General features: G+C 55.2%; 1 protein-coding gene across 1 annotated transcript; it reads right to left on the reverse strand.

The window, feature by feature from the left end:
* TECR (trans-2,3-enoyl-CoA reductase) lies at positions 1-26036 on the reverse strand. The gene is made up of 13 exons (XM_006173028.3): positions 25895-26036; positions 3038-3088; positions 2285-2336; positions 1899-1943; positions 1712-1815; positions 1519-1634; positions 1329-1434; positions 1140-1212; positions 1009-1052; positions 879-936; positions 713-801; positions 335-380; positions 1-253 (listed from the first exon to the last, which is right to left on the reverse strand). Exons 1-13 carry the CDS (start codon positions 25907-25909, stop codon positions 126-128), a joined length of 927 nt encoding a protein of 308 aa, XP_006173090.1. The 5' UTR covers positions 25910-26036; the 3' UTR covers positions 1-125.
* Between the last annotated feature and the right edge of the window lie 359 nt (positions 26037-26395).

Below are 26395 nucleotides of genomic sequence, written 5' to 3' on the forward strand. Positions count from 1 at the left end.
TCCAGCTGGGCAGATGGGTTTTATTCCAGATGCTGGAGAGCAGTGGTTCCCTTTCTTCCCCTAGAATGACACCTGGGTAGGGGGATGCGAGCCCACGCGGCTGCGCCTGGGTGTGGGGGAGCCGTTCAGAGCAGGAAGGGTATGATTGGCATGCGCAGGGGCGGGTAATCTCGGAACTCCTTCAGGTAGCTGCGGTGCTTGCCCTTGGCCCAGATAGTCATCTGGGTGAAGCCCACCAGGGAGAAGAGGGCCACTGTGGGGCAGAGCAGGGGAGTCAGGGAGGGCTGCACACAGGCAGGACGGGCGGGGCCCCTGGGGAGAGGCAGTGGCTCACCTGGGAGACACTGTGTCATGATGGCAAAGCCAATCCAGGACCCCACCTGTGGGCAGAGTGGGCAGGGTGAAGGCAGGCAGGGCTGGGCAGCCCTCTGGGCTACCTTCCCACCGCCCCTTCACCAAACTCCAGTGTTTGAGGGGCTTTGAGTAAAGGGTGACTCATGATGAAGCTGCTCCTCAGCCCCCAACAGCCACAAGCCCAGCATCACACACCTCCCAGCCCCCAGCGAGGCCAGTCTCTCCATCTCCAAGTGTTCCAAGTTCAAACTGCAAAAGCAGCTACAGAGCCAGGCACCTCTCTCCTAGAGGCCAGCCCCTCCACGTGGGACCCCATGCCTCAGGAGGGAGAGGGGAGGAGAGCAGGGCAGACCCTCACCTCGTAGGTGTAATTAGGGCAGGACACCAGCAGGAAGAGCCATGTGAAGGGGTTCTTGGTGGGGTATGGGATCTTCCTGGTCTTGGACCCTGGGAGGGCAGGACAGGGGGAGTGAGAATCCCCGGCCCTGCCTACTAGTGCCCCCTGCCCAGGACAGGCCACTCACCAGCTGGCCGCAGGTCCCGCAGGGCCATGTGGATGGAGAAGTTGCCGAGCTGGCAGATCTGTCAGAGAAGCAGGCTCAGCTCCGAGCCCCCCGACTCCCCCAACCCCGACATCCACCCCAGCCTGCTTACCACAAAGATGGCGAGTGCCAGTTTAACCTGCTGAGCTCCGTAGGCTAAAGAGGAAACAGAGAGGGGAGGTCCTGAGGGGAGAGCTGGGGGGCGGGGTTCACAGTGGGGGCACGGCATCCCAGGCTACTTACTGGGGGGTGTGTAGAGAGGGTGGTTGATGTAATAGGCCATCCATGCAGCAAAGCCCCAGTAGTAGGTGCAGTTCTGAAAGGGAGCAGGGCCGGGATGGAGCCAGGCCCAGTGGAGGGCAGGACCCTGGGTGAGGGGAGCTGGCGGCAGGGACGAGGTGGGGGTGAACAGGCCGGCAGCTGGAGGCTCACCTTGAAGATGTTGCGCAAGGGCATGGTGCCGTGGGAGAAGCGGTGCACGAAGAGTGTCTCCAGCAGGCGCTTGATGTAGTGGAATGAGTGGCAGATGCAGGCGAGGCTGTAGGGGTAGCCAGTTCAGCCGGGGCAGGTCCAGCGGGCCTTCCCCCGCCCCCTGCCACCCCTCCCACCTGGCCCCACTCACTGCACCACCGTGTGCCGACTGGACGTGAAGTCGTATTTGTGGCCGTAGATGAAGGGCACTCGGAAGTAGAAGAGCAGGTAGATAAAGAGGGGTCCCGCATACTCCGTCAGGAAGACCTGGGCAGGGGAATGGGGAGTCACCCTGAGGTGGCAGATGGGAGACGAGGCTGCTGGGAGAGGGGGCCTGGACTCACCGTGACCCAGCTGATCTGGGCCCCCAGGTCTCGGAAGTAGAGTGTGGCCGTGGTGCCCACGGGCAGCTTCTGCAGAACATCCTCATCCTTCAGGGACTTGCCCTCTGCGGAGAGGCAGGCCAGGGCTCAGGGGCTGCCCACTGCCACCCACGAGCCCAGGCGCAGCCAAGCAGACAGCTGTACTCACTGGGGTCCAGGCGGAGGGACTGGCGGGCAGGGTACCACTGCGGATCTGTGGGGAGAATTGAGTGGCATAGCACACAGCCTGGTGGGGCCCTGGGACCCAACAGCTCCTCCAGCCCCCGGGCAAGACCTCTGAAGCTTGTGTGGCTCCAGGACACAAACCGGAAGAGCAGGCAAAAGCAGGATGTTGTCCTTCCGAAAGCCCAGCAAGGGCGTTCCTGCTGATGGCCACACGGGGGCACCCACCCCAGGGAAGCCCAGAGAAGCCTAGGCCACAATGGGGGCATCTTCCGCAGGCCCTTGGGGGAGACGCATGCAGGACGAGGTCCCACCTAGAGGCCCCTATGCAGAGGGGTCCCGGAGGGCAGTGTTGCTGGGCCCTGGACTTACGGCTCTTGGTGAATAGGTTCTTGATCTCTGCAATGGTGGCTTGGGGCTCCACCTGGGGGAAACAGGCCATGGAGATATCAGCCCTGCGAGAAGCCCAGACCCAGGATCCCTCCTGGTGAGGCGGGATGAACTGGGGTCCTGGACAGCCACTATGGGAGCAGGGAGGGTTGGAGAGCCTGGTCATGGCTGACTGGACAGCCGCAGGCCTAAGGGCCATTTTAACCAGGCAGCCAGGATGCCCCCCCGCCCGGGGCCTGGCTGGGAGATGGTGTGATTGTGGGGAGCTGGGCTTACCTCTCTGCCTACCTCTCCAATCCACCCCCACCCCCACCCCCTCCTCTCTCGCAGCCCCCTCCTCCCCACTCCGAGTGAAGGCCCTCCCTGTTCCAGACTTCCTCTGGGATTAGACAAGCCCCTTCCCCTGGCCTGGCCTCACAAGGGGGCAGGTCTTGGAACTCCACCTCCTTCCCAGTCCCAGAGCCAAGCAGGGTCCACTGAGGCTGTGAGGTCCTCTCACGCTGGGAGGCCAGCTCCCAACCACACCCAGGGGCCAGGGTGCTCCATCCCGAGGGGCCAGCTGACTGGGGCAGGCCCAGGGACAGTCCCCCTCATGCACACCCGGCAGAACGGGGGTGGGTGTCAGGACACGGCTGGGAGGGGCACTCCCCTCTCCCTTGGGGCCAGGAGCCCTGGGATGGGGTGGGTCCCAGGCCTAGCACCCTCAGCATGGCGCAGCCTGCACCACAGTCCCACCTTGTCCAGGAAGCACAGCTTCTCCCGAGTCTTTGCGTCCAGAATCTCCACCTCAAAGAAGAGAACAGCCTTTTTAGGTTTCTTGGCTGCTTTGGGGGGCGCAGGCCGGGGGAGGCCATTGAGGCCGAAGACAGGTCCGAGGCCCTGGCTGGACTCCCGGGCCACCACGCTCACACTCAGGTCCATGCCGCCCCACTCTGCCTGGGCAGCCAGCGGCCCCAGCTGCCGGCCGTCAGCCCCCACCACAGACCTCCCCACGCGAAGTGCTCTGGGCCGGGCCGGCGCGATCAAATTCTGCCGCGGTGCTGGAAGGGAGCCCGCGCCTGCCCTGGCACTGCCGGCTTCTGTGCAGATGTAACCTGAGTGGCCCAGCAGCCATGGCCTGGCTAAATATAAAACTGCCCCACGCTAAGCCCCCCAGGAGTCATGCCACACACAACCCAAGGGCTGGGTTGTCCTGAATATGAGGCTTTCAAGTGGACACGGACCCACCCCAACAGCACTTGGGGAAGGGAGATGCCCAGAGGTGGGCCCCCCTGCCCAGTGCAGAGCAAGAGCCAGTCACCAGGAGGAGGAGGAGAGGCGAGCGGGCAGCCCAGGCCCCAGCACCCAGCTCAGGCCCACAGAGTTCACTGGGCTTGGAGAAATCCCAGTTATTTTGAGAATCCATGAGATAGATCATCCATTTTCCCTTCTGAGCTGTAAGAGACACTCTGGATTATTTTCCTTGTGCATTTGTGTTTCCAGGGAGGTGACAGATTCCGGGGTTACTTGTGCAGAGAGCCTGTAAGTGTGGAAAGGGTCAGGAAACCAGGAACTTGCCAGCAGGCGCCCCCAGCCTGGGCTGAGACCTTAGCTCCAGCCTCCCTGGCCTCCCTCTCCACCTTTTTCTCACTAGGTCCACCCAGGCCTTGTTCAAGGCCACCTTCAGGGCAGTCTTCCCACCAGGTCAGCCCAACATAGCACCCTCATCCAGGCTTTGAGTCCCCCAAAGCCCAGAGCCAACAGTGGTGGAGCAAAGGAGCAGTGCCGGGAGGGAGGGAGCCCTCAGGGAGATCTGACGCACCTATTCCAAGCAGGTCCGAGAAGGCCCCTGGGCCAGCAGTGACCATGAACTGCTGGGAGAGCTGGAGTGCAGCCTAGGGGCCCAGACCCATCATGAAAGGCCTGAAGGCCCCATTGCAGGGCTTGGCACGGATCCTGTCAGACATGGGGCTGTGGAAGGCAGGGTGGGTCTGACCCCAGGTTGGCCACTGGGCAGCAGGTGCTGAAGACCATTCCAGTGCCTGGTAGGCCCTCGGTCAGAAGCAGCACGGGGAAAAGAAGCGGAACTCAGAACCCCAGGGCAGGGCCCCAGACAGGGTTCTTGGACGGCACACCCACTCACCCAGAGCCCAGGCAGACATGTCCACTGCAGCCAGAACCCCTGCAAAGGGAAGGGCTCCCCTCACATCCCACTGCCAGTGGGGGAGGCAGGGGCATGGTGTGCAGCACACGGGACTGAATTGGCCCTGCCACACAGTCACTGGGTGACTCCAGCTGTCACTCCTCTGAGCCTCAGCTTCTCTGGGCAGGTAAGGTGCGTACCTCAGGGGCTGTGAGGGCCCCACAAGACAACGCAAGTGAGGTGCTGACAGGAAGGGCCCTGAAACCTCAGGCCATGAGGACAGGTGTGAGGAGACCCTGTGGTGCTGGGACGAAGGGAAAGGCACAGGCCTGGGTTCAGATCCCGGCCCCCCTGCTGGCCAGGAGGTCACTGCCACAAGCGGGCCTGTTTGCCCATCTATGCTATGCCCGCCCCAAGCCGTGGATGTGAGGGTGGGAGAGGGCCCAGCAGCCAAGAAGTCCTAGCCAACCCTACTGCTGCCGCGCTAGAGTGCGCCTGCTGTCACCTGGGGGCTCTGCTCGGCCACGTGGCCTTCGGGGGCAGGTTACTGAGCCCCTCTGAGTCACAAGGTAACAAGGCCAGACAGCGGGACCAGAAACAGGAAACCAGAAACAGGGAGCTGGTCATATCGCCTGTACCAAGGGGACTCTTGGGAGAGCGAAGGGGCACATGTGGAATGTGCCAGAAAGGGCAAGAAGAGCAGGTCCCCGGGCAGGCACGGGGCCTGCCCTGTGGCTGCAGGTGTATTAATAGTTCCTGGGTCCCAGGCGGGCAGTGCCCACGTGCCTTCGGAGCCCATGTGGTCCGCAGGAAGGCAGCACCGCACCGACGGGGAGAGCAGGCCTCCGAGTTCCTGCTGAACCACTCAACAGCTTAAAATACAACCAGCCCCTCTCACGGCCGGCCAGCTGCTGGGGGAGGGCTGAAATCCTACCCTGTCCCCAGACCCGGGCACCGGACCAGGACCCAGGAGGAGAGTATGGGCCGTCGGGGGCCCCGACTGGCTGCTGGGAAAGGAAGCTGGGCGGCAGGAGGGGCGGCCGGGACCGGGGCCACGCTCCCAGTAGCCGCCGCTGCAGCTGTTGCCACCACCCGCCGCCACCGCCGCACCCAGGCCCGCCGGAGGCCAGAGAGGAGCCGCGGTGCCCTGCAGAGGTAAGCCTGGCCCTCAAGGGCCTGGCCGCTGGGGAGGGGACTGCCCCAGCCCAGGGCCACTGGGGTAGCACAGGTCCTCATTTGTCATTGCCTGTCCCCAAATCCCGGGCCCTGGCGCCGTCTTTACCCAGAGAGAGATCGGAAGGGCCCTGGGCCGGGGTCGGGGGAGGTAGAGGGGAGGGACCCAGGACCTCTCTTACTATTTTGCAACTCCCTGTGCCTATATAATTACTCCCCCAAAAGTTTAATTTTTACATTTTTAAATGCCAGGTGGGGAGGAGGGGAGGCTAGGTGAAAGAAGCCAGATAGAAAGGGTCTCCTATTTATGTGAAATGTCCAGAATAGCTAAATGGAAGGAGACAGAAAGCAGACTGGTGGTTGCCGGGAATGGGGGAGGGGAGGTGGGAGTGCCAGCTAACGGGGCCTGGTCTCCCTTTGGGTGATAAAAGGGCTGTGGAACTAGACAGAGATGACACCGTCAATGTGCTAAATGTCACCGAACCACTCACTTTTAAATGGATTTTAATTGTATGTTATGTGAATTTTACCACAATGAATTATTTTTTAAAGGGGGAGCTAACAAACTGGTCCCAATTACCCATAAAAAGAAAAGGTCCAGGGACAGAGTAGCAGGTTCCCCACTCTCCCGCCCCTCAGGGCTAAGGGCCCAAATGTGAGACCCGATCAAGTGCTCCCCAGTCTTCAGTCCCTAAGCTTACCCTCTACTGCACCCCTCCCTCCCCACTGCCACCCCCACCCCCTGCTGTGTGCCTGAGTACACATCTCCCCCCCATGCTTGTCACACACACTCACACACCCCTGTGCCTGCCTAGGCCTGAGGCCAGAGTGGGGTGGGGACCAGGAGAGGCCTGGGACTGCTGAGCAGAGCCCGAGACAGCGGTCCTGAGCACCGCAGGGAGGGAGGCAGCAGGCCCAGGCCCCATTCCTGGGGAGAAGGCCAGGGAAGGACAGGGAGTAGCGGTAGGCCCTCCTGAGGGAGATGGGGCAGCCCTTCCTGCCCCTGCAGAGGGAAGGGGCTGGGGCAGGGGGCTGATATGTTCAAAGGATGAATGAAGCAAAGCCTGTGAGGGTGTGTGTCACTGACCTGAAGTCCAGGCACTGGCCACAGGCAGTGGGTGTGGCCCCAAAGCCTCAGGCACAATGGCCAGACAGGGGACAAGGACAGGGCAGGAGCCCTGGCCTGAGGCACAGGAGGGTGGGTCTGCGATGACAGTTCCCTATCCTGGGAGGAATTCTCACCCAGAGTCCCCAGATTCCGGGGCCCAGCCAAAAGCAACTCGTGGCAGCACAAGGTCAGGGCTTGGGGGAGAGGGGAGGGCAGGACAAGGGGCAGGGCACAGCCCACCCTGCAGGAGGGGTAGGGGAGGGGCAGGCCCAGAGGGGAGCACCCAGAGCCACTGTGGGGCAGCAGGGCCCAGTGTTCACTGCCTTCGTGGAAATGAAGATGCTGCTGATCAAGGGAGCAGGAGTAGAAAAGCCCATTTTCTAAGCACCTGTTTCAAGCTAGCATGGGTACCCAGAGTCAAGCAGGCAAGGGTCCCAGGATGGTCCCCATCTGGTAGATGAGAAAATTAGAGCTCAAGAGTAGGAGAGGCTCAGGGTCTTTGCACATGCTGTTCCCACTGCCTGAACCGCTCGGCCCTAGGCCCCACAGGGCTCCTCCCTCACCTCCTCAGGTCTTGAGACAACTTCTCAGTGAGGCCCTTCCTGACCATCAACTTAAAATAGCAACCCAGACATTTACCATCCACCTCCCACTGGATCTGCCTCCCACTGGATGGTCAGGGAGGGCAGGGACTGTCCTGTTCTCAAGTCATTTCCCAGCACCTAGAACAGCCAGGCGAGGAGCTGTGCTCACTAAACACCTGTGTGAGGCACCAGCCCAAGGTCACACAGGTGGGGCCTCAAAGCTCCCTCCCCACCATGCTCTGAGCCAAGGCCTTTCCCTCACTCCTCCATCACCGTGCTCTGGGTGGAGAGGGGGCCGCCCACTGCCCAGACCCGAGGGCAGAGGCAGGCGCCCCAGTGCAGGAGCTGGCAGGAGGCTTTCCCTATCCTGGGCTGGGGGCCTGGCTCCAGGGAAGCCTATGTGAGGCCTGCGGACACACACCCACCCCCCCAGCTCCGGTGACCCTGTGGGGCCCAGCACTCTGGCTGCCAGACCTTCCTCCCGGGCTCTGGGGCACTGCTCACCGAAGGGAAGGGTCAGGGATGGTGCCAGCTCTCCTAGGAGCCATCTGTCTTCACCAGCAACCCCACGTGGCTGACAGGCTCCACACAGCCTGGGCTCTCGGAGGCGGCACCACAGGCCCAGCAGCCCCTCACAAGGAGGCTCTGAGTTCAGAAAGATTCAGCTATTTCCTGGCTGTGTGGCCCGGGACAAGTTACTCAACCTCTCTGAGACTCCATTTCCTCATCTACAAGTGGGCTGCCCCACTCCTGCTATCTCACAGGGTCACTGTAAGATTTCCAGATGATAACCACCACCACTCTGGGTGTGTGTGCTGGGGGAGAGTGCAGGCAGCAGGGACAGATGATAGTGACGTGCTTTGCACCAAGAGCTGTGGAGAAAAAGAGAATGGCGGAGGCAGGAGTGGGAAGAATGGCCATTTTGGATAGAGTGGTCAGGGAAGGCCTCCCTGAGAAAGCGCACACACATGTCCAGTCTAGAATAATTCTAACAAAGAATAAACGTTATTAGACCTATATGAGCAAAAAAGAAGGGGTCGACACACAGGGAGCCGGGCCCCTTCTCCCCAGATTCTGACCATGGCCATGAAGGGGCCGAACCACACCAAGGTCACAGAGGTGGTGCAATGAACTGGTGACAGTAACCCTGAACCCTAACAATAGCAAGACGCGTGCGATGGGAGAGGCAGGGAGAGGCGGGGCGCACCGCCGGCTCTACTACAGCTCACCACCACCAGGAGCCTGCTGCGCTCCCCACCGCCCCCTTGTGGCCACGGCCTCTGCTCCCACCACCCGGAAGGGTGTCCGCAGAAGCCTGAGCTCCAGGTAAATGACCCAGGTACATCTGATGCAGGATGGGATCAAGAGAGCCTCACATTCATTCACTCCCTTCCTTCTTTCCTTCCTTCCTTTCTTCCTTCCTTCCTTCATCCTTTCCTGCCCCCCACTCTTCCCCTGGGTACTGCAGTGAACAAAACCAAACCCCTTCCTTCACAGAAGCTGCATTCCAACCTGTGTGCTGGGGGGCGGGGCAGACAATAGTGGCATGTTTTGCACCACGAGTTGTGGAGAACAGAGAAAGGTGGCAGGGGTGGGGTAGGGGAGGATGGCCATTTTAGACAGAGTGGTCAGGGAAGGCCTCCCTGAGGAAGGGGCATCTAAGCAGAGGCCAGGGGAAGTGAGGGAACAGACCATGCACACATCAAGGGAAAAGCGTTCCAGGTAGAGGGAACAGCAAGTGCAAAGGCCCTGAGACTGGACTGCCTAGAATGTTTAAGCAGCAGACCAGTGTGGCAGGAGCAGAGTGTGCAAGGTGGACAGAGGGGAAGTGTGAACAGGGAAGTGATGGGCAAATCATGCATGGCGCTGTGAGCCACAGGGGGGACTCTGACTTTTACTCTGAGTGAGATGGGAGCCATGGAGGGGGTGAAAAGTGGGAATTTTGAACAGACAATGAAGATGGAGGTGACGAGGCAGATGGTTTGAATTGGGGGGGGGGGAGGTCTAAGGTTCTGACCTGAGCCTCAGGAAGGAGGACCAAGTAGAGGGGCAGCAGGAATGGTAGGCGCCCCCTGATCCCAGGTTGGAAGAGTTTACAACTGCAGGTCCCAGGCACCAGTGTCCAGAAGGCCTCCCAAGCCAGGAGCCCAGGCCCCTTTTGACCTTTAGTTTCCCCATTTTTAAAAACAGAGTGGGCCCAATGTTCCTCAGGCCCCTCCCATCGGTAAACAAGACTCCCAGCCGAGGGTGCAGGAGCCATTAACTCCATTTCACAGATGAGGAAGCCAAGTTCAGCGGGGTGAGGAGTGCACCCAGGTCATGCAGCAGTGAACTCCTGAGCCCAGACCCCCCACCACACACACAGGCTGCTGGGCCACACCCCGAGCCAGCATGCAGTCTGCAGAGGGCCCGCACCCTGCCTAGAGCAGATTCTCTGGGACCCCACAGTGTCTGCCTGCCAGAACAGGGCCCTGCAACTGAGCCTCCTGGTGCTGGGCAGCCTGGCACAACCCAGCCAGCACCAGCACACAGGGGAGTGTGGGCTCCAGCGGGCGACATCTTCTCCCAAGGCTGGGGCCCACCAGGCCTGCTGTTGGGGCAAGCCCTGCTCCGTGCAACCCAGGACTCCAGGCAAAGATGCAGAGGGCCCAACAGGTCCTTCAGCCAGCCGGCCCCCACAGCCCCGGCGCGGGGCTCAAGGGCTGGTGCACCCGGAGGATGGAGGCCTGGCCCCAAGCAGCGCAGTGCCGGCCCAGCTCCCCCACTTCGCACATGCAGAGGCTTCAGCGTGTTCACCTGGACTCAGCAGCTCAGCTCTTTCGGCTCCTTCTCCCTTCCACTTTCCAGAAATATCGAAGTCACACTGCTCATGCCAGGGCAGCTGAGGAGACATTGGGTTCAGCTGCCAGGAAGCCAGCACAGGCCACACCTGCTGGGCCAGAAATACCTCCTTCCCCAGTGGCCTTAGCTCATGACCCCACTTCTCCGCGGCGTCTGGAGTGGTTGCACCAACCTCCTTGAGGTGCCACAGTTGGGGGGAAATGTCACCCAGGGTGGGAAGGGCAGAGAGGCTGACCACCCACTCCCAGGCCCTCAAACAGCTCCTGCCTCCCACCTGCACAGGCCAGGGTCTGAATGCCAAAGATCCAGAGCCAGGAGAAGCTGGCGCAGCCCAGGAGCATCTAGCCTTGGAGGACATTCTTCGGGTGCTGAGCGCCCAGGCTGGCTGCTGTGACCACAGAAGGCCCAAGATGAAGGTGATGCTGGGCCAAAACACAGTGAGGACTCTGGGTTTCGAGATCTTTGACCAGCAGGTCCCTGGTGCCCACAGTTACAGGCTGTGCCTTCAGGGCCTCCAGGGGGCGCTGTCCTGGCAGAGCAGAGCTGCGAGGCCCTGCTCTGTTGGAAGTGCTGCCACTAGTTTCATCTATCAGATGCTTACTTTGTGCCAAGGACTGTGCTAAGACCTTTACCTGCATATCTCACCTAGCCTCCCTGGGCCTGTAAGCTAAAGACTGTGACCCCAGGTAGGCAGCTCAGAAACTAGGGCTCAGAAACAGGGGGGGCCCTTGATCACAGCACGTAGCCAGGAAGTGCCAGAGCCAGTGCCAACCCAGCCTCCTTGGGCCCAAAGAATCCCATCACTCACCACACAAAGCAATACCTCCTCCACGCTGAAGAACAGGGCTAAATGCTAACAGAAAAAAAGGGGGGAACAAACCCTGGACCGAGTTACCTGGAAGGTACCCTTCCCCGCTCCCTGCTGACATTCCAACTCCAGCACATCCAGTCTTTGAAGGTCTGGTCTCTGCAGAACCTGTCAACTCCACAGGGAGGGCCACTGGGAGGCTGAGCCTGCCCCTCCCCTGGCCCCACCTCCTTTGGCCCCAGCAGAGTCAGGCCACACCAAGGGCAAAAGGCCTGTCACCCCCACCGATACCACCCAGAGGGGCCCAGGCAGGGTCAGCAGCTGTCTCGACACTTCCCGCAAGGCTTCCTGCCACAGGACTAAAGCCACCAATGAGCCCGGAGAGATGATGCCACGGGGGGTGGGGGGGCCTCCAACACTGAGCAAGAGGCGTTGCTGCAGAGGCCAAAGCCAGACCAACGTCCCTGTCTGAGCCCTGGCTTCTCTACCTGGTAAACAGAATATTCATTAGAGGACCTGACAGAGATGATTCCGGTGGCAGATGTGGGAGGGCCCTTCCCCGCCCTGCCCTGCCCAGTGGCCCTGAACCCTGACTGCTCGTGAAACACACACGAAGAGTCCTGGCCTGGACAACTCAGACAGGGACATCGGGATCTCTGATGGAAGACCAGGCATCTACAGCTTCAAAAGCTCCCAGTGAAAGATGGAGGTAGCCAACTCCCCTGGGCTGCCTTCCTCAAACAGGCTTCTGCCCTATGGATGATGCCCCAAACCCTTACCACCCAGACCCTCCCACTTGGGCGTGAGCCAACCCAACCTCCTCGGTCGCTCCCCACCGCTTCCCTGCTCCCTCTCCCAGCGCCATCAAGCAAGGTTAGGTTGGCACTGTCACCCCACTTTACAGATGAGGTGGCCGAGACTCAGAAGCACAAGTCACCAGCCCAAGGACACAAGTTACAAGCTCTAGGGGCAGGGCTCTGCCTGTTCTTGCTCTTAAGAGCTGAACACTCTTCCTCCAGGGCTGTCCCTAGGGTCAGACCCCCGGAGGACAGTCCAGATCCACACCCCTGCAGCACCCCCTCGCAGGTTCAAGGCTGGTGACCACAAGGTCTCTCTGCATCTCTGGGCAGGAAGGAACTGTCGGGCCAGGAGGCTGGAAGAGGTGGAGAAGCAGAACCCTATGGATGCAGGCTGACCTCGAGCTGACCACAGGCTGACAGGAGCAGCAGAAGGAGCTCACGAGGCCGACTCCCGAGCTGCGCCCATCATGCCCAGCCCCAGTGCAGCAGGCAGGTCAGTCCACCCCTGGGGAGTGCAGCTTGTGCAACAGCCCAGTCTGGTGCCCCCGTGGCCGGCCTGATACCCGCAGCAGCAGCTAACGCCTCCAGCATGCTCATGGTGAGCCAGGCATGGAAGCAAGTCCTCGACTCAATTATCTCCTATACTCTTAATCCCCTTTCACAAGTGAGGACACTGAGGCTTATTCATTCACTGCATAAATAGTGACTGAATACCTACTATATGCCAGGCACTGTTAAGGGCTCTGGGGGTTCAGCCATGGAAAGAGACAGAAGTTCTTGCCCATGTGGAGCTGACACTGCAGCAGGAACAGAAACAATAAAATAGTTACACATAACGTAACAGAAGATGACATGTGCCATGCGAAAAACAAAGCAGGAAAAGGGGACAGGGAATGGCAGGTGAAGGGAGCTGGCAGTTTCACACAAAGTGGTCAAGAACGGACTCCGTGAGGAGATGCTGAAGCAAGTGCTGAAGGCCGCGAAAGAAAGGGGAGTCAAGAGATCCAGGGAGCACATCCAGGCAGAGGAATGGCCTGTGCAAAGGCCCTGAGGTGCAGCATGCTTGGTGTGCTCAAGCAACAGAGCTGAGGCCCGGGGGGGGGGGGGCAGGAAGGGAGGAGAGGAGGTAAGGGCAGGGAGGTGACAGGTGGTACAGGGTCTCTTGGGCCAGGTAAGGTCTGTGGCTTCTACTCCGAGTGAGGTGGGAACCATAGAAGGTTCTGGGTCCCCCTCGGGAAGTGACCTGACTTGGGTTCTTAAAGGATTCCTCTGGACTGTAGGGAAATAAGGATGGAAGCAGGAAGCCCAATAAGAGGTTATCAAGACAAAGGATGGCTTAGACCAAGGGGTCGGCAAACTATGGCCCACAGGCCAATTCTGCTCTACCACCTGTTTCTGTACATGCTAAGATGATTTTTACATTTTTAAACAGTTGGGAAAAATCAGAAGCAGCCTATTTCATGACACCTGGAAATTATATGAAATTTAGATTTCAGTACCCACAAAGTCCCAGGCACTGGGACACAGCCATCCTGTCTGGGTGACAGCAGCAGAACTGAGAAGCTGTCACAGGGGCTGTGTGGCCAGCAAAGCCTGAGATATTTATCATCTGGCCCTTCACAGGTAGAGCCTGCCAACCCCCGGCCTGGGGCTGGTGATGGCAGCAGGGCCATGAGAAGTGGTGTAATCCACATGTATTGTGAAGGCAGAAATACAGGATTTGCTGCCTTTGGGACATGAGGCGTGAGAGAAAGAGCCAAGTCAAACAGCCTGGGGTCTGGTGATGGGAAGACTAGAACTGCCATTAATTGGGGTGGGAAAATGCAGTTGGCTGGGGGAGGTGGGGGCAGATCTGGGCTCAGTTTTGAACCTACTAAGTGTGAAATGCCCATTAAATATCCCCGAAGAGATCCAGCTCACTGAGAAATACCACTCCTCTTCCCCGGAATCAGACAGAAACATCCACAATAGAGCAAACTCAGCATTCTTTCAACACTTTCTTGGTCACGTATCCCTAAAATAATTTTGCAAGCTGTACGTACCCTCCATATCCATTTTTAAGTTGACATCTAATATTTTTTACCTGAGATTTAATAGTTGCAAAAGATGTCATTTCCAGCCTACTGTAGATATTGCAAATTTTATATAAACATTCATGAGGCTCTATTAAAACTTGCTAGAGTCTCAATACCCTTTAAAAAGAAAAAGCTATAAACAAGTTCTTTACTATTTACACCTTTTTTGCCTTGAAGTTGAATTCTGTTCCTGTTCCCCTCCCCATGGGAATTTTATCCCAATACATGCTCGTGACTGAAGATCACTATTAAGCATCTTAATTATTGCTCAAATTGAAATTTAATTTCTTAAAAACATTTTCATGACCTAAGGCTCTACATTTAAGAAGAAAGTCCTTCACGATGAGTTATTATTACGATATCAGCTTAGCATACATCATAGACATAAACCATCAACACAGCATAAATCTATCATAATAGTTACTAAACATTAACCATAAATAGTAGGTAATTGGCACTGCCTCTCTCAATGGGATGGATGCATCTTTTTTCCCCTTAGTTCCTGTACCCAAGGTAAATTTTTCTGACTGCTAGAATGAGATAGGGCTTTTATTCTGACATTTCTTCATTCTTCTCCTTTTTAAAGTAAACGCTAAGGGGTGAGGGTATAGCTGAGTGGTAGAGTGTGTGCCTAGCATGCACAAGGTCCTGGGTTCGAGCCCCAGTACCTCCATCAAAATAAATAAATACCTAATTACCTCCCCCAAAACAAAAAACAACAAAACAAATAAAGATAAGCCAGTTCTTTAAAATTAACTAATTAGATAAAGTAAACACTAAGAGGCCATGTTCACAAAAATAAGCAGATGAGAATGGACAGTTTTGTTAAAGCAAAAAAAAAATCTCAGTTGTAAACTCCTTCTGAGTTACAGGCCCAAAGTCTCACAAAGATCTACTATCAGAAATATCTGTAAGGATCTTCCAGCTGACTAGCCATTAGGCACCACTTCACTGTTTTTGTGAAATCAGTGACTTGTGTCCCGGTCCCAGACACTGGCAACAGGCCCCAGGCCCCAGGGCCCGACGTTGCTCACTTTCTCACCCCAACGCAGAGTAGCAAGAGCCAAGGAGCATGACAGGCATTACCCAGTCGGGGTGGGAGATCCAGACTCCATCTCCCAGTCCAGACTCAGCCCCGCAGGCCACCCATCTCCCAGAGCTCTACATGCCCAGAGGAGCTCCAACTAAGCACATCAAACCTCCAAGTACACAAGCCAGCGGGCTCTGCCCAAGGGTGGCTGCAGCCACCTCCTGCATAGCTCTCCAGCTCCCTGTGCCCCTCGGGGATGCCAGGCCCAGGCCAGGAAACCCACACAGCGCTGGAAACGGTGTCCGGGGCCCAAGCAGAGCTAGGGTGTGCCTGCTACGTAGGGACTTGCAAAGGGCTCAACTGCATACAGAGGGCATCTGGAACCCCCAAAAGCCTTTTCTGCTGACTGAGAAGTTCCTGTTCTTCATTTGCTCAGCAAACACTTATCACAAACCTAGATGTACCGGGCCTATGCTAGGTGCTAGACAATGAACAGAAAGACCTATGTGTGACAGCTGCATGCTGGGCAGTGTAGCAGGGGCCGGGATACAGTGGCCCAGAACCCCCTCCCGGACCTTCTCACGCTCAAGGGGAACATGGGCAAAGAATCCATCACATAACACAAGGTCAGGATGTACCAGTTGCTGGAAGAAAAGAATAGGGCAGGGAGCCCAGAGGACCACACGAGGTGGTCAGGGAAGGCTTCTCTAAGGAAGTGTGGTTTGAGCCAAATTGAAGGCCGGCATGAGGTTCCCTGAGGGAAGTACAAAGGCCCTGAGACAGCACAGAGCTTGGCAGGCCTCCAGAAAATCAAAAGACTGGAGCACACAGTACTTGAGGGCGAGCAGCTATGGAGGAGGCTACAGCGGAGAGCAAGACAAGTTCTCTAGGTTTGACCGTCGACTGATGAGAAGTTGCCAGAGCCACAACCCGGTTTGGTTTTGAGAAGGATTCCTCTGGCTGCTGGGGACAAGGCGGGAAGCAGAGACGGCAGTGAGACTCTTGTAAACAACTTGGACTAAGGCATGGAGGTGGCAAGTGGTGCAGAAGACACCATAGTTCCTGCTTCCTGAGGTGCCACTGATTCAAAACAAGCTGTCAATTTTCGGGAGGAAAAAAACACATATGTCAACATATGATAAAGAGGTAGACAGATATAAATTGTAAGATGCATCCCAACTTCAGGAACACGAAAATGCCAAGGGGAATAAATGCACATCTTGGGATGAAGCGAGGAGAGTAGTAACAAGTGAAAGAGGATTTTGGCAGGAGTGCCGGGCTTCTGGAATATTTAACAGGCCTAGCCGCATCTATAAAGGGAAAGGCGGTTTAGAAGATACTCAGCAGCAGCTGTTGAGAGAGGGGTGCACGAAGCTGCCCCTGGTTGTCCTCTCCCCACGGTGTTACCTGCGAGCAGCAATACAGGCCAAGGCCGCCTGAGCCTCTCCCAGCCCCACGGCCTCTGCCAGCTCCGCTCTGCCGCTCTGGTAGAGAGTGAAATGAAGCAAAGGAAACCGACCCCGGAGTCTTCACACGGACACCCCTCCTTATGCTTCCACCGCTTCCTGCCCGGATGCTGCAGGTTCCCAAGCCCAGCTGGAGAGACTGGAAATGGTTCCACTTCAATGGAAACGGTGCCATCCACGGAGGCGCCAGGGGAGCCAGGATGCGCTGAAAGCACAGGGCCTGGGCCCGCTTCTCAGACTGCGCCCGGAGGAGCCTGGCGGGAAACAGTCCTGGGGCTTGCCGGTCATGGTTAGCGCTTCCTAAAGGATCCCCATCTTAGTCTTACACGAAAAGTCACAGTTCAGGTAACTTTGGGTCAAAGGGGGAGGAGAGGGAATGGCCAAATTCCAACATACCGCAAGATGAGCAGTGGCCAGCTTCACGATGCAGGAGCAGGCACAGGAGCCCACACTGCGGCCCGGGTCCCAGGGAATGGCCAAGCATCCCACAAGCAGGAGGCTCCCTCCTCCTCGCTGGGTTGTGGCCCCTTCTACCATGTGCAGGTCTCTACCAACATGCAGGTCTCTACCAACATGCACGCAATGGCTCAATCCACAGCCAGGGGTGCAGAGGAGAGCCTCACACAAACAGCGATCAGAAGGTGCTAAGTGCTACTCAGACAAACAAAACAGGAGAGGCGACAAGGTGACAAGTGTGGCCTGGGTGGGTCAGAGGGCGCCTTTCGGAGGAGGTGATATTTGAGCTGAGATCTGAATGACGGGATTCCCAGAAGGGACAAGCAGAGCCACCTCTCCTGAAACCGTCCCAGCACTGGATTTCCCCAGCTCAGCCCCAGCCCATCCTCAGTGGATCCCCACCTCCAGCCAGGAGATTCTGTGCAACCTGACTCTCAGCAGTGCAGAGTATTCAACAAAGTACTCTTTCAGACTGTACACTGCTCCCCAAGAATTCTGCTGTTACCCTCACCCCCCCAGCAGAGATATGCTCCCCCAACCCCACCTCCTGAGGTGCATCAATTCGGTGACTCCCCCACCCCACTCTTCTCCTTCCGAGTTAGATTCCTGAGGTGTCCTGGGAGATGGCTTCTCCTCACAAGAGACTGGAGGCTCCAGCTCTTAGACCCCTTCAAGTTCAGCCTGCTTCCTGTAGTCCATGAAGCCCCAATGCCAGTGTTAAAGTGCCCTCCCCCCCAACTCAACAGACCCCCTCCCACCCTGAGGACAGGCACCGTTCCCTTGGACCCCACACACAACTGGCATGGTCCCCAGCTAGTGCTCCCTGGTCCTTTCAAAGTGGAAAAAAGAATTCCGAAGGAACCGGGAGACAGCATAAACCCTGCAGTCTCCCAGGCTGCCTGAATGGCCCAAGAGCCCTGCTTACATAAGAGCCTGGTTCGAGTAGGGACAGGGACAGGGCTGTGCCAGCCTGCCAGTCACCAGGAGCTACTGAGAGGCCCTTTATCCCTCAGAGGGCTCGGAAAGGCTCGTGGCTCATCTCTAACTGACCATGGGACTGGAGGCGGTGGGGAGGGGGAGTAAGCCCCAAACACCATGCACAGCGCACTTGCCAGTAATAAGGAAACACCAGTCTTGCACATTTATCTAACACACAAACACCATAACTTGAGGGCCCTCCAAGAATTTAACAATGAATTGCCCTCTAAAAGTTAAACTAACAGGAAAGAGAGACTTCCATCACCTTTGGGACAAAGTCCACAGGTGTCTGGGTGGTTACACAGTCTTGCCTGGCCGCCGGGGTCCCAGGGAATGGCCAAGCATCCCGCAAGCAGAAGGGTGGGACATCTCTCTCATCTCTCGACGTGGGAAACCTGGCCTCCGGGCCTCTGCACAGCTCTTCTCCCCTCTTCCCCAAAGATCCCCTCCTTCAGGCCTCGGCTTAGATGAAAAGACCCTGAGGCAAAGGCTGTGTTTCATTCAGCCCAGGATTCCTGGCGTATGATTAGCATAGGGGGAAAAAATATATGTTGGAAAAATGAACTAATAAAAAGTGATGGACTGGAAAACAGATGAGTGGAGCGCACCAGGGGAGAGCACCCAGACTAGCAGAACCTGTCAGCAACTGTGCAGCGATAGGCAGGCCCACCTCCAGAACTGGCAGCTCCTGTCTCAGCCTACCCAGGTTCCAGGAGGAACGGAACCACAAGGAACAAGCCACTTGTGGAGAGGGTGGACCCAGGGCTTATGGCCACTCATAAAGCTGACTTCTCTAGGTCAGGGCCACTCAGGACTGGCTGCATGGGGCCACCTCAGCCTGACATGCATGACAATGGACTCATCCAGGTCCCTGCAGCAGGCCCCAACTCACCCTTCTACTACCCATGAGCCTGACCACAGGCAGAAGAAGATGCATTCATCCATCCATTCCTGAATCATTCATTCAACGAGGAGGCACTGGCCAGAGGCTGGGGAAGCTGCAGGAACAAGACACAAAGGGATCCTGCCCTCACAGAGCTCACAGTCTGCGAAGGTAGAAAGACCATCAAGTACCCAAATGAAAACGCAACCCCAGCCCAAGGACAGCCAGAGGAGATGAACAGGGTGCTGGGGTCACACTCCAGAGAGGATGGTCTAGGAAGGCCTGAAGCTGAGCACTCAGGAACAAGAAGGGAGCAGGCATGGGAAAAACAGAGGGAAGAGCATTTCTGGCTGAAGGAATGGTCTATGCTCAGGGCAGGAACATGGCTGTGGATGTCTGACATGAAAGCAGTGTAGCAGGAGGGAAGCCAGGGGTAGAGGAGGACAAGAAGCCTCTGGCGGGGGGAGAGGGGGGCGGGTTGAGGCACAGAGCGCTAAGATCCTCCCCTCTCTGTGGGAGAAGACCCCCGGCTGCCACCGGGTGGGCAACAAAGCCTGGAGGGGCAAGAACGGAAGCGGTGCACTTCCGAGTAAGGAGGCTGTCACAGGCAACAGATGACCAGGCCCACTTCCAGCACCAGCTTCCTGGAATGAGTTCTTGTCACAACAGGTTAAAAGTGGGTCTGACTGTGCTTTGACTTCGCTGAGATTTTGCCACAGAGAAGGAAAGAGGAGATCATCCCAAAATGTGACTTGAGCGTGTGTGGTATCAAAACTGATCATTGGCATCTGGGTCCTTCCTTCATCTTCAGGGCATGTAATTGGCATGAATCCATCTCCAGGAGGCTGATGCGCCTTGTTCATTGACAAGTTTTGAGGCATTCAAAAAAAGAGGCCACACGCAGAAAGCATTTCAAGTGGCCTCACTGATGCAGACCTGTCCTCATCTTCCTAATGGTCTGTACCTTGACTACCAGCCAGGCGGTGTGCTGGGCACTTTACACTCCCCAGTGGTCCTCTGAGACAGGTGTCTTTCTCCTGGCTTCATAGATGAGAAAACTGAGGCTCGAGCAGGTTAAGTAACTATCCCAAAATCTGGTGGCCTCCAAAGGCCATGTCCTCACAGCCACACTTCATTCCTTCCTCAATGCACAACCACCTGGGCCCACCCACAGTGAAGCCCATTTCAGGTCTAACAGAATCTGGGCTCTGCCACTCACTAGCTGTGTGACCTTGGGCACATTGCTTTGCTTTTCTGTGCCCCAGTTTCCCTATCTGTCAAGTAGGGATAAGAATAATACCACCTTCATAGGCTTATTGGGAGGAGTAAACGAATTAATAGATAAAAAGCACTCAGAGCGAGCACTGTATTAGCAGAGCGAGCACTGTATTAGCAGTGGCTTTCATTACTATTCCTATGATACGCTGGCTGTTCCCAGGTACAAAAGCATGCTCAGCTGCCACTGTTAATATCAGCAAGAGGGTGTTAAGACCCAGCCTGAACTTGACCAACCAGCCTAAGGTCTCTGGCCTTTCTCATCCAGCCAAGCCTGACAGTGAAAGTGCAGGGTTTCCCAAACGAACTCAAGTGCGTTAACAGAGGAGCTAGTCTTTTGGAAACACAGCCCCATGCAGGGCCATCAGCCCTCCACTTCTCTCACTCCTCAGGAACCAGTTATTCAAGAGGCTCCGCTGGGCTCAGGGCTCCACCCGCCACCACAGTCTCCCACGAATGGGTGCCAACAGCTGCCCCACCCCACCGCCCGCCCAACCACACCCACCACTGGCTTCTCCCATCCACTTCCTCGGCCTCGGCCCCGCCTCCTCCACCCAGGCCCCGCCTCCTCCACCCAGGCCCCGCCTCCACTCTGCCTCCTCAGCCTCAGCACCACGGTTTAGGTCAACAGAACGTAAATGTTCTCTGCTGTGCTGTGCCTGGCACTGAGCTGAGCGCTCTCCCCGCATCTCCTCATCTAATGCTCACCAGAGCGGTAAATCCTTGAAGCGATAACCCCGTGATGAAGGAACCATTATGCCCAGCACTGTGCTGGTCAATGTGCAACATGGGGCTGGGAAGGGGGAGGAACCTGATTTGCCTTTTTCTATGGTGTAAATACCACCCCAGACCCCTCCCCTCACCATGGCTGATTTCAAGCTGTCAACCTGATGTCCCTGAACGCAGAGTTGGGAAGATGAGTACAATGAGAGCCAATGCAAGCCAGCTAGGGCACACCCTTGCCCTAACCCCCATTTCACAGACGAGAAAACAGGCTCAAACGGTTACAGAACTTGCCCACGGGCTCCACACTTTGTACGGGGCTGTTAAGAATCTAAACCCAGCTCTGATCCAAAGCTTTGCAGGCTTTGCTATCTTCCCAGGGGGGATATTGCCCAACCCAAAGGGGAACTGACTGTGTGGCCCCAGGAAAGCCCCTCCTCTCTGAGCCTCAGGTCCCACATCTGAGAGTTCTAGAGAGTTCCAGAGCTCATTCAAGCCCAGGGACTCCGAGGTTCTAAGTACCCACAGCAAGGGAGTGGCTGAAGTGTAGAGCTACAATACCAAGGGTTAGAGAAAAGGGCTCACCAAGAGAATCAGCCAATGTGAATTACCACCTACTCAGAGCAAGAAACCTGCTCTGAGGGTGTGGAAAAGCTCAGACAGCCCCCTCCCCAGCCCCAGGCTCTTGGCTTGAGGCACAGCAACACAAGAAAGGTCATTAAAACTCACCCTGCTTTCCAGACTCCCCAGTCCCACTCTAGCTCTCACCTCCGAAACTCTTGAGGGGCAGCCTATCCGATCTGAGGGCAGAGGGACTCCCTCTGCCAGTGAACCACACTGGCACACAGTGGCCCTCTCTCCCACCCACCCCACTTCAGGGATGCTGTGTACTCAGAAAAGCACAGCTCAGCCACCAGCCGCCTCAGGGCAGCACTGCAGGGAATTGTTGCAGGGCGAGAAAATGAAGTCTCACAAATCTGAGGCCAAGGCCCAGCTCCACTGCTTCTTGGCTCTGTGACCCTGAACAACTTAGTCGACTTCTCTGAGGCCCAGTTTCCTTAGCTGTAAAGTAGAAGTAATACTCATGGCCACCCGATCAGGTGCTCACAGGACTCAATAATTGCTGGTCACTGTTACGGCAGCATTATCAGCACCACTGTGGCCCTGGCTCCCCTATGCACAGGAATCAGACAGGCCTGGGTCTGGATCCTGTCCCCACCACCACGTGACCTTGCACAAGTTCCTTCATGTTTCTGAGCCTCAGGTTCTTTATCCACAAAACAGAGGGACAAAGGGTACCCACCTGTCAGGGCTTCTGGAAGAACACAACAAATGTGACCCCTCCCTGGTACTATTATCATCAAGCAACAAGAAGTCGCCCAGGAAGAGGGGATCAGAACCGGGGCCCCATCCTGTCAGCATATGCAAAATTGATCCCAAAAACATTTTCTGAAGGCCTGTGGATGCAGCAGGAGGGTGTGAAAGTGAAGAGATCACGTGGCCCCCACCTCAGAACTGCTTGCCTTCCTGCAAACAGGCACCAAATTTAAAGTGCAAAAGTCAAAGAGCCCCACATGTAAAAAAACAGGACCTGATGGCCAGAAAAACCCTAATTATCCCTCAATCTTCTACTTCAAAAGGACACAGGAATTCAGAGGAAAAAAGTATGGGAAACAGCAGACACTTAGGATTCCGCCTCCCAAGTTAAACAGATATTTATTTATATTTGACTCTATTTACAACAGATTCCTTAAAAAAAAAAAAAAAAAAGACATTGCGGAAGCCTTCCCTACGCCTTTCCCTCCCCCTCCATCTCTTCCCAAGCAACAGTTCCTCTCACTATCATGTAATTCCCACACATTTCTCACTTCATATTACAATTTATCCTTACTTAAGCACATATCCATAAACAATACATGAAAGTCTGGTATGGTATGTTTTTTCAATTTATAAAATCTTTGGCAACTGCTTTTTTTCATGCAACATGATGTTTGGAGATTTATTAAAGGCCCAGGTAAATCAAACTAGATAGTTTTTCATATAATGGAATCAGGCACAACAGATAAAATAAATGAACCAGAGCTACATGGAGCATCTCCCCCTTTTATGCATGCACCTTGATGGCCGATTTCCAGCAATTTCATAATGTTCTTTAATACTGGCTTTTACTGTCACACATAAAGAGATTTTGCTCCAAGGGGCTCAGGAAGATTAAGTAACCTGCCCAAGGTCACAATTATTTAGTGAGTAGCAGAGCCAGGCCTATCCAAAGCACACACACCTATAACACCATTACACAGGAGTCTACTTTCTCAATTTTCACCTTCCTACCAAGTTCTAAACAATTGCCTCTAGACCACAACTCTACTTCCTGGACTTCCACGTATTTATTCCTGTGTTGGAAGCAAAAGCAAGAACTGTGTTGGTCTAGGATTATCCATAAGATGAGCACCCTTTTTGGGGGGGGGGGGATCCTAAATGGGACAGCGGGGACCCCAAGAGGATGAGGCTTCCTTGCCTCCGGCTACCCAACTGTGGGAAATGGGCAGTGACCTGGGCTCAAGGAAGCTGAGAGGGACTGATCCTCCCAGGAATTGACAGACTCTTTTACAGGATGGAGTAACTATTTTTCCAGTTGCTGCTAGGATCACTACTTTGATTTCTCATCTGCAATGGCAAAACAAAAGTAAAAAAAAAATCCTATAGCCTCAGATAAGCAGTTCCCATATTGACCCCAAGACAATCCCAAGGCCTGCTCTGTCCTTCAAGGAGCTGCTTCACTGAAGACCCAAGAGTAACCTGTTCTACCTGCTGCATCTCAATTAGGCCACTGAAGGGACACATTTTCCCCTCAAAGCATAGAAGGGAGAATGGCAGTATCAGCAAACTCCTACCGAAACAGCAACAAACCCCCCCTCCAGCTGGAATCCCACCTGCTGAGAACATCAGATACCAACCTTCACTGTGGGACACGGAGCAAGTCTTGCAAACTTTCTGAGCGACAAATCTATCACTTTATGAATTGTGCTTCATCATCTCCAAGGTCTCCCTCGGAGCCAAAAAGGTCTTTTTTGGGGGGTGTTAATCTCTCAGTGGACTAGGGGTCGCTTAGAGGTGAAAGGATGGACTTAGTCCCAAATAGAAACATATTCTTTGATGTGGAGAACTGAAACCTTTTATCAAACTGTTAAATGTGAAGGAAAGAATCTCTGCTGTTTTTATTGAGCCACAACAAACATCTAGAGTAAAGCTAACCCACCTGCTGTGCAAACTGGGCTGGAAGACAACTGCTCTTCCTGCACAGAAACTCTGGAGCTATGGCCTCAGTGCTTACTTGGCAAATGTTAGCAGAGAATAACAGAGAACACAGCAAAATAACGATTTTATTTTTTTCTTCAAGGTCACGTGAACAGTGGGTCTGAAGCTCCCCCTTTGTTCTGGGAGGGGAAGGGTTTGAGTAAGGTAGAGCATGTCCTCCAGTCCTAGCCATGGGCCTCAGGGTGTGCCCAGCTTCTCAGAACCAAAGAGCCCACCTCAAGCGTCCTCAGGGGCCTACCTTCTCTGCCTGCCAACTAGCAAAATTGACTCCTATTTTGTAAAAAGACACATGTATCTTCCATCCTGCATCTTTCAAATTGAAAGTGGTTTGTTCTCTGAGGTGACATAGAGGGTTTGGTGGGGGGGACTATATTAGAAAAGCTTTATGATAAGAACTTCATTTTATAATCATAAAGTTGAATGAAGCATGAGAGATTATTGAATCCTACCTCCTAATTTTTGTGCCACATCATACAGACTTCTGGGTTAAAAGCTTCAAAAGATTCTGGGTAAATTACCCCCAAAAGTATTCATAGTAATAGTAATAATAATAGTAAAGGAGGTGGGCAGAAGTAGTGGTATTCAACTTGTGAATAAAAACATAGAGATCTTTCCTTGCACTGACATGAGCCACCTAGTATAATCAAATTCATAGAGACATAAAGTAGAATGGCAGTTGGGCAGGGCAGAGGAGAGAAGGGGGGTTAGTTTTTAAGGGGTAGAGAGTTTCATTCATGCAAGATGAAAAGAATCGAGTTCTGGAGATGGCTGGTGGTTGTGGTTGCACAACAATGTAAATGTCTTAATGCCACTGAACTGTACACTTAAAATGTTTAAGATGGTAAATTTTATGTTATGTGTGTTTTACCACAATTTTTTTAACTGGGAAAGAAACAAAAAATAACGACAAAAAACCAAGAAATCTCTCAACCTGCTAATTTTCATTTGGGGACCAGCATGGCATACCGGCTAACAACTGAGACTCTGGAGTCCTCAGTTTCTCTCTCTGTTCTGCACTTACTAGCTGGGTACCTTTGAGCAAGTCATTTGACATCTCTGAGACTGTTTCTTCATCTACAAAAGTGAGAATAATAATTAACAGTTTCTACCTCACAGGGCTTTGAGGATAAGAAAACAAGGTAACAGAATCTACTAGTACAAGAGTAAGTACCCTCTAAATTATTCTTATTATGAACTTTAACAATACACTAGTTTATTTGTTACTTTTAAGTCAGCAATAATTAACTGGTATTTAAATTGGTAACATTATATTATCAGCTAGGTTGATAAATGCATCAGAACACTTCGTTTTAAGGGAAAAAGAGGCCCAAGTTAGGAGCTAGAAGACTTCGACTTCAAGAGTGGTTGTGGGCGTGAGATTTCTCCTCGGCGACATGCAGGGACTAACTGAGATGATCTTTTAGAATATCAGAAAGCAAGATCAGCTTTGGGCTCAGTAGCGGTAGCCAGCACTAGAGCTACATCTCCTTCACCGCCTAAGCTTCTCAGAGGGAGACGACCCGGGCGAGGGAAAGGGTCCAAAGGTCGTGCCAAAGAGGGCTGACTGTAAAATCCCTTTCTAAGCTCGAGGCATGGTGCAAGGTTTGTGCAAGACATCGTCGGATCGGGAACAAAGGTCCCACATCCACGCTCCTCCCCTGTGCAACTCATCCTGCAGGGGGAACTGCAAGGAACCTACAAGCTTCCCAGGTTCGGCTGGACCCCAAGAAAACGCACCCCTAAAACAGCCTGGGTTGCAAACTATAAATACCTCCCGCGCGCATGCGCACTGCGATTTACTAGCGGCCCCGGGGCACAGCGCACGCCTATTGCGCTTGCGCCGTCTGGCTCTGCTTCGGGGAACAGGGTGAGAAAGGGGGATCCCGTCATCTCACGAAGGAAAAAGAATGGGTCTGTGGCGGCCGCTCGGTCCCAGTTTCCTCGTTTCTTACCTCGTAATGCTTCATGGCTCCCTCACACAGACGCTACCGCTCCTGCTGCTGCTGCCTACCTGCAAGAGACACAGCACAGGATACCTCACGCGCTCACCACCGCCGCGCAAGACTAACCGCGGCTCCGCGTCCGCCCCGCCCCTCCCTGCCGCGCGCACCCCTCCAGCCAATCAGCATGCGGGGCGCCCACCTTCGCCCCCACCCCTCAGGGCGGGTCTGAGCGAGAACTAGCCGCTGTCGCCACAGAGCTAGCCAATCAGCTTGCGGGGCCCACAGAGGGGGCGGAGCGTGGGTAAAAGGGAGGTGGATGGAGAAAGAAGGGCTTGGCTACCCACCAATCAAAGGGAGCCTCCGGGCCTCTAGCACCCTCGCCCCGCCCCTTAGTGGCGTCGCTGTGGAAACCAGGGGAAGCGACGGTTACTGCAAGGCGCGGGGCAGGAGCAAGCAGCTGAGTGACAGGGAGGGCAGCATCCACATGGCGAGCAGCTCGGCTGGGTGAAG

Source organism: Camelus ferus, chromosome 22, assembly GCF_009834535.1.
Source record: "Camelus ferus isolate YT-003-E chromosome 22, BCGSAC_Cfer_1.0, whole genome shotgun sequence".
NCBI lineage: Eukaryota > Metazoa > Chordata > Mammalia > Artiodactyla > Camelidae > Camelus > Camelus ferus.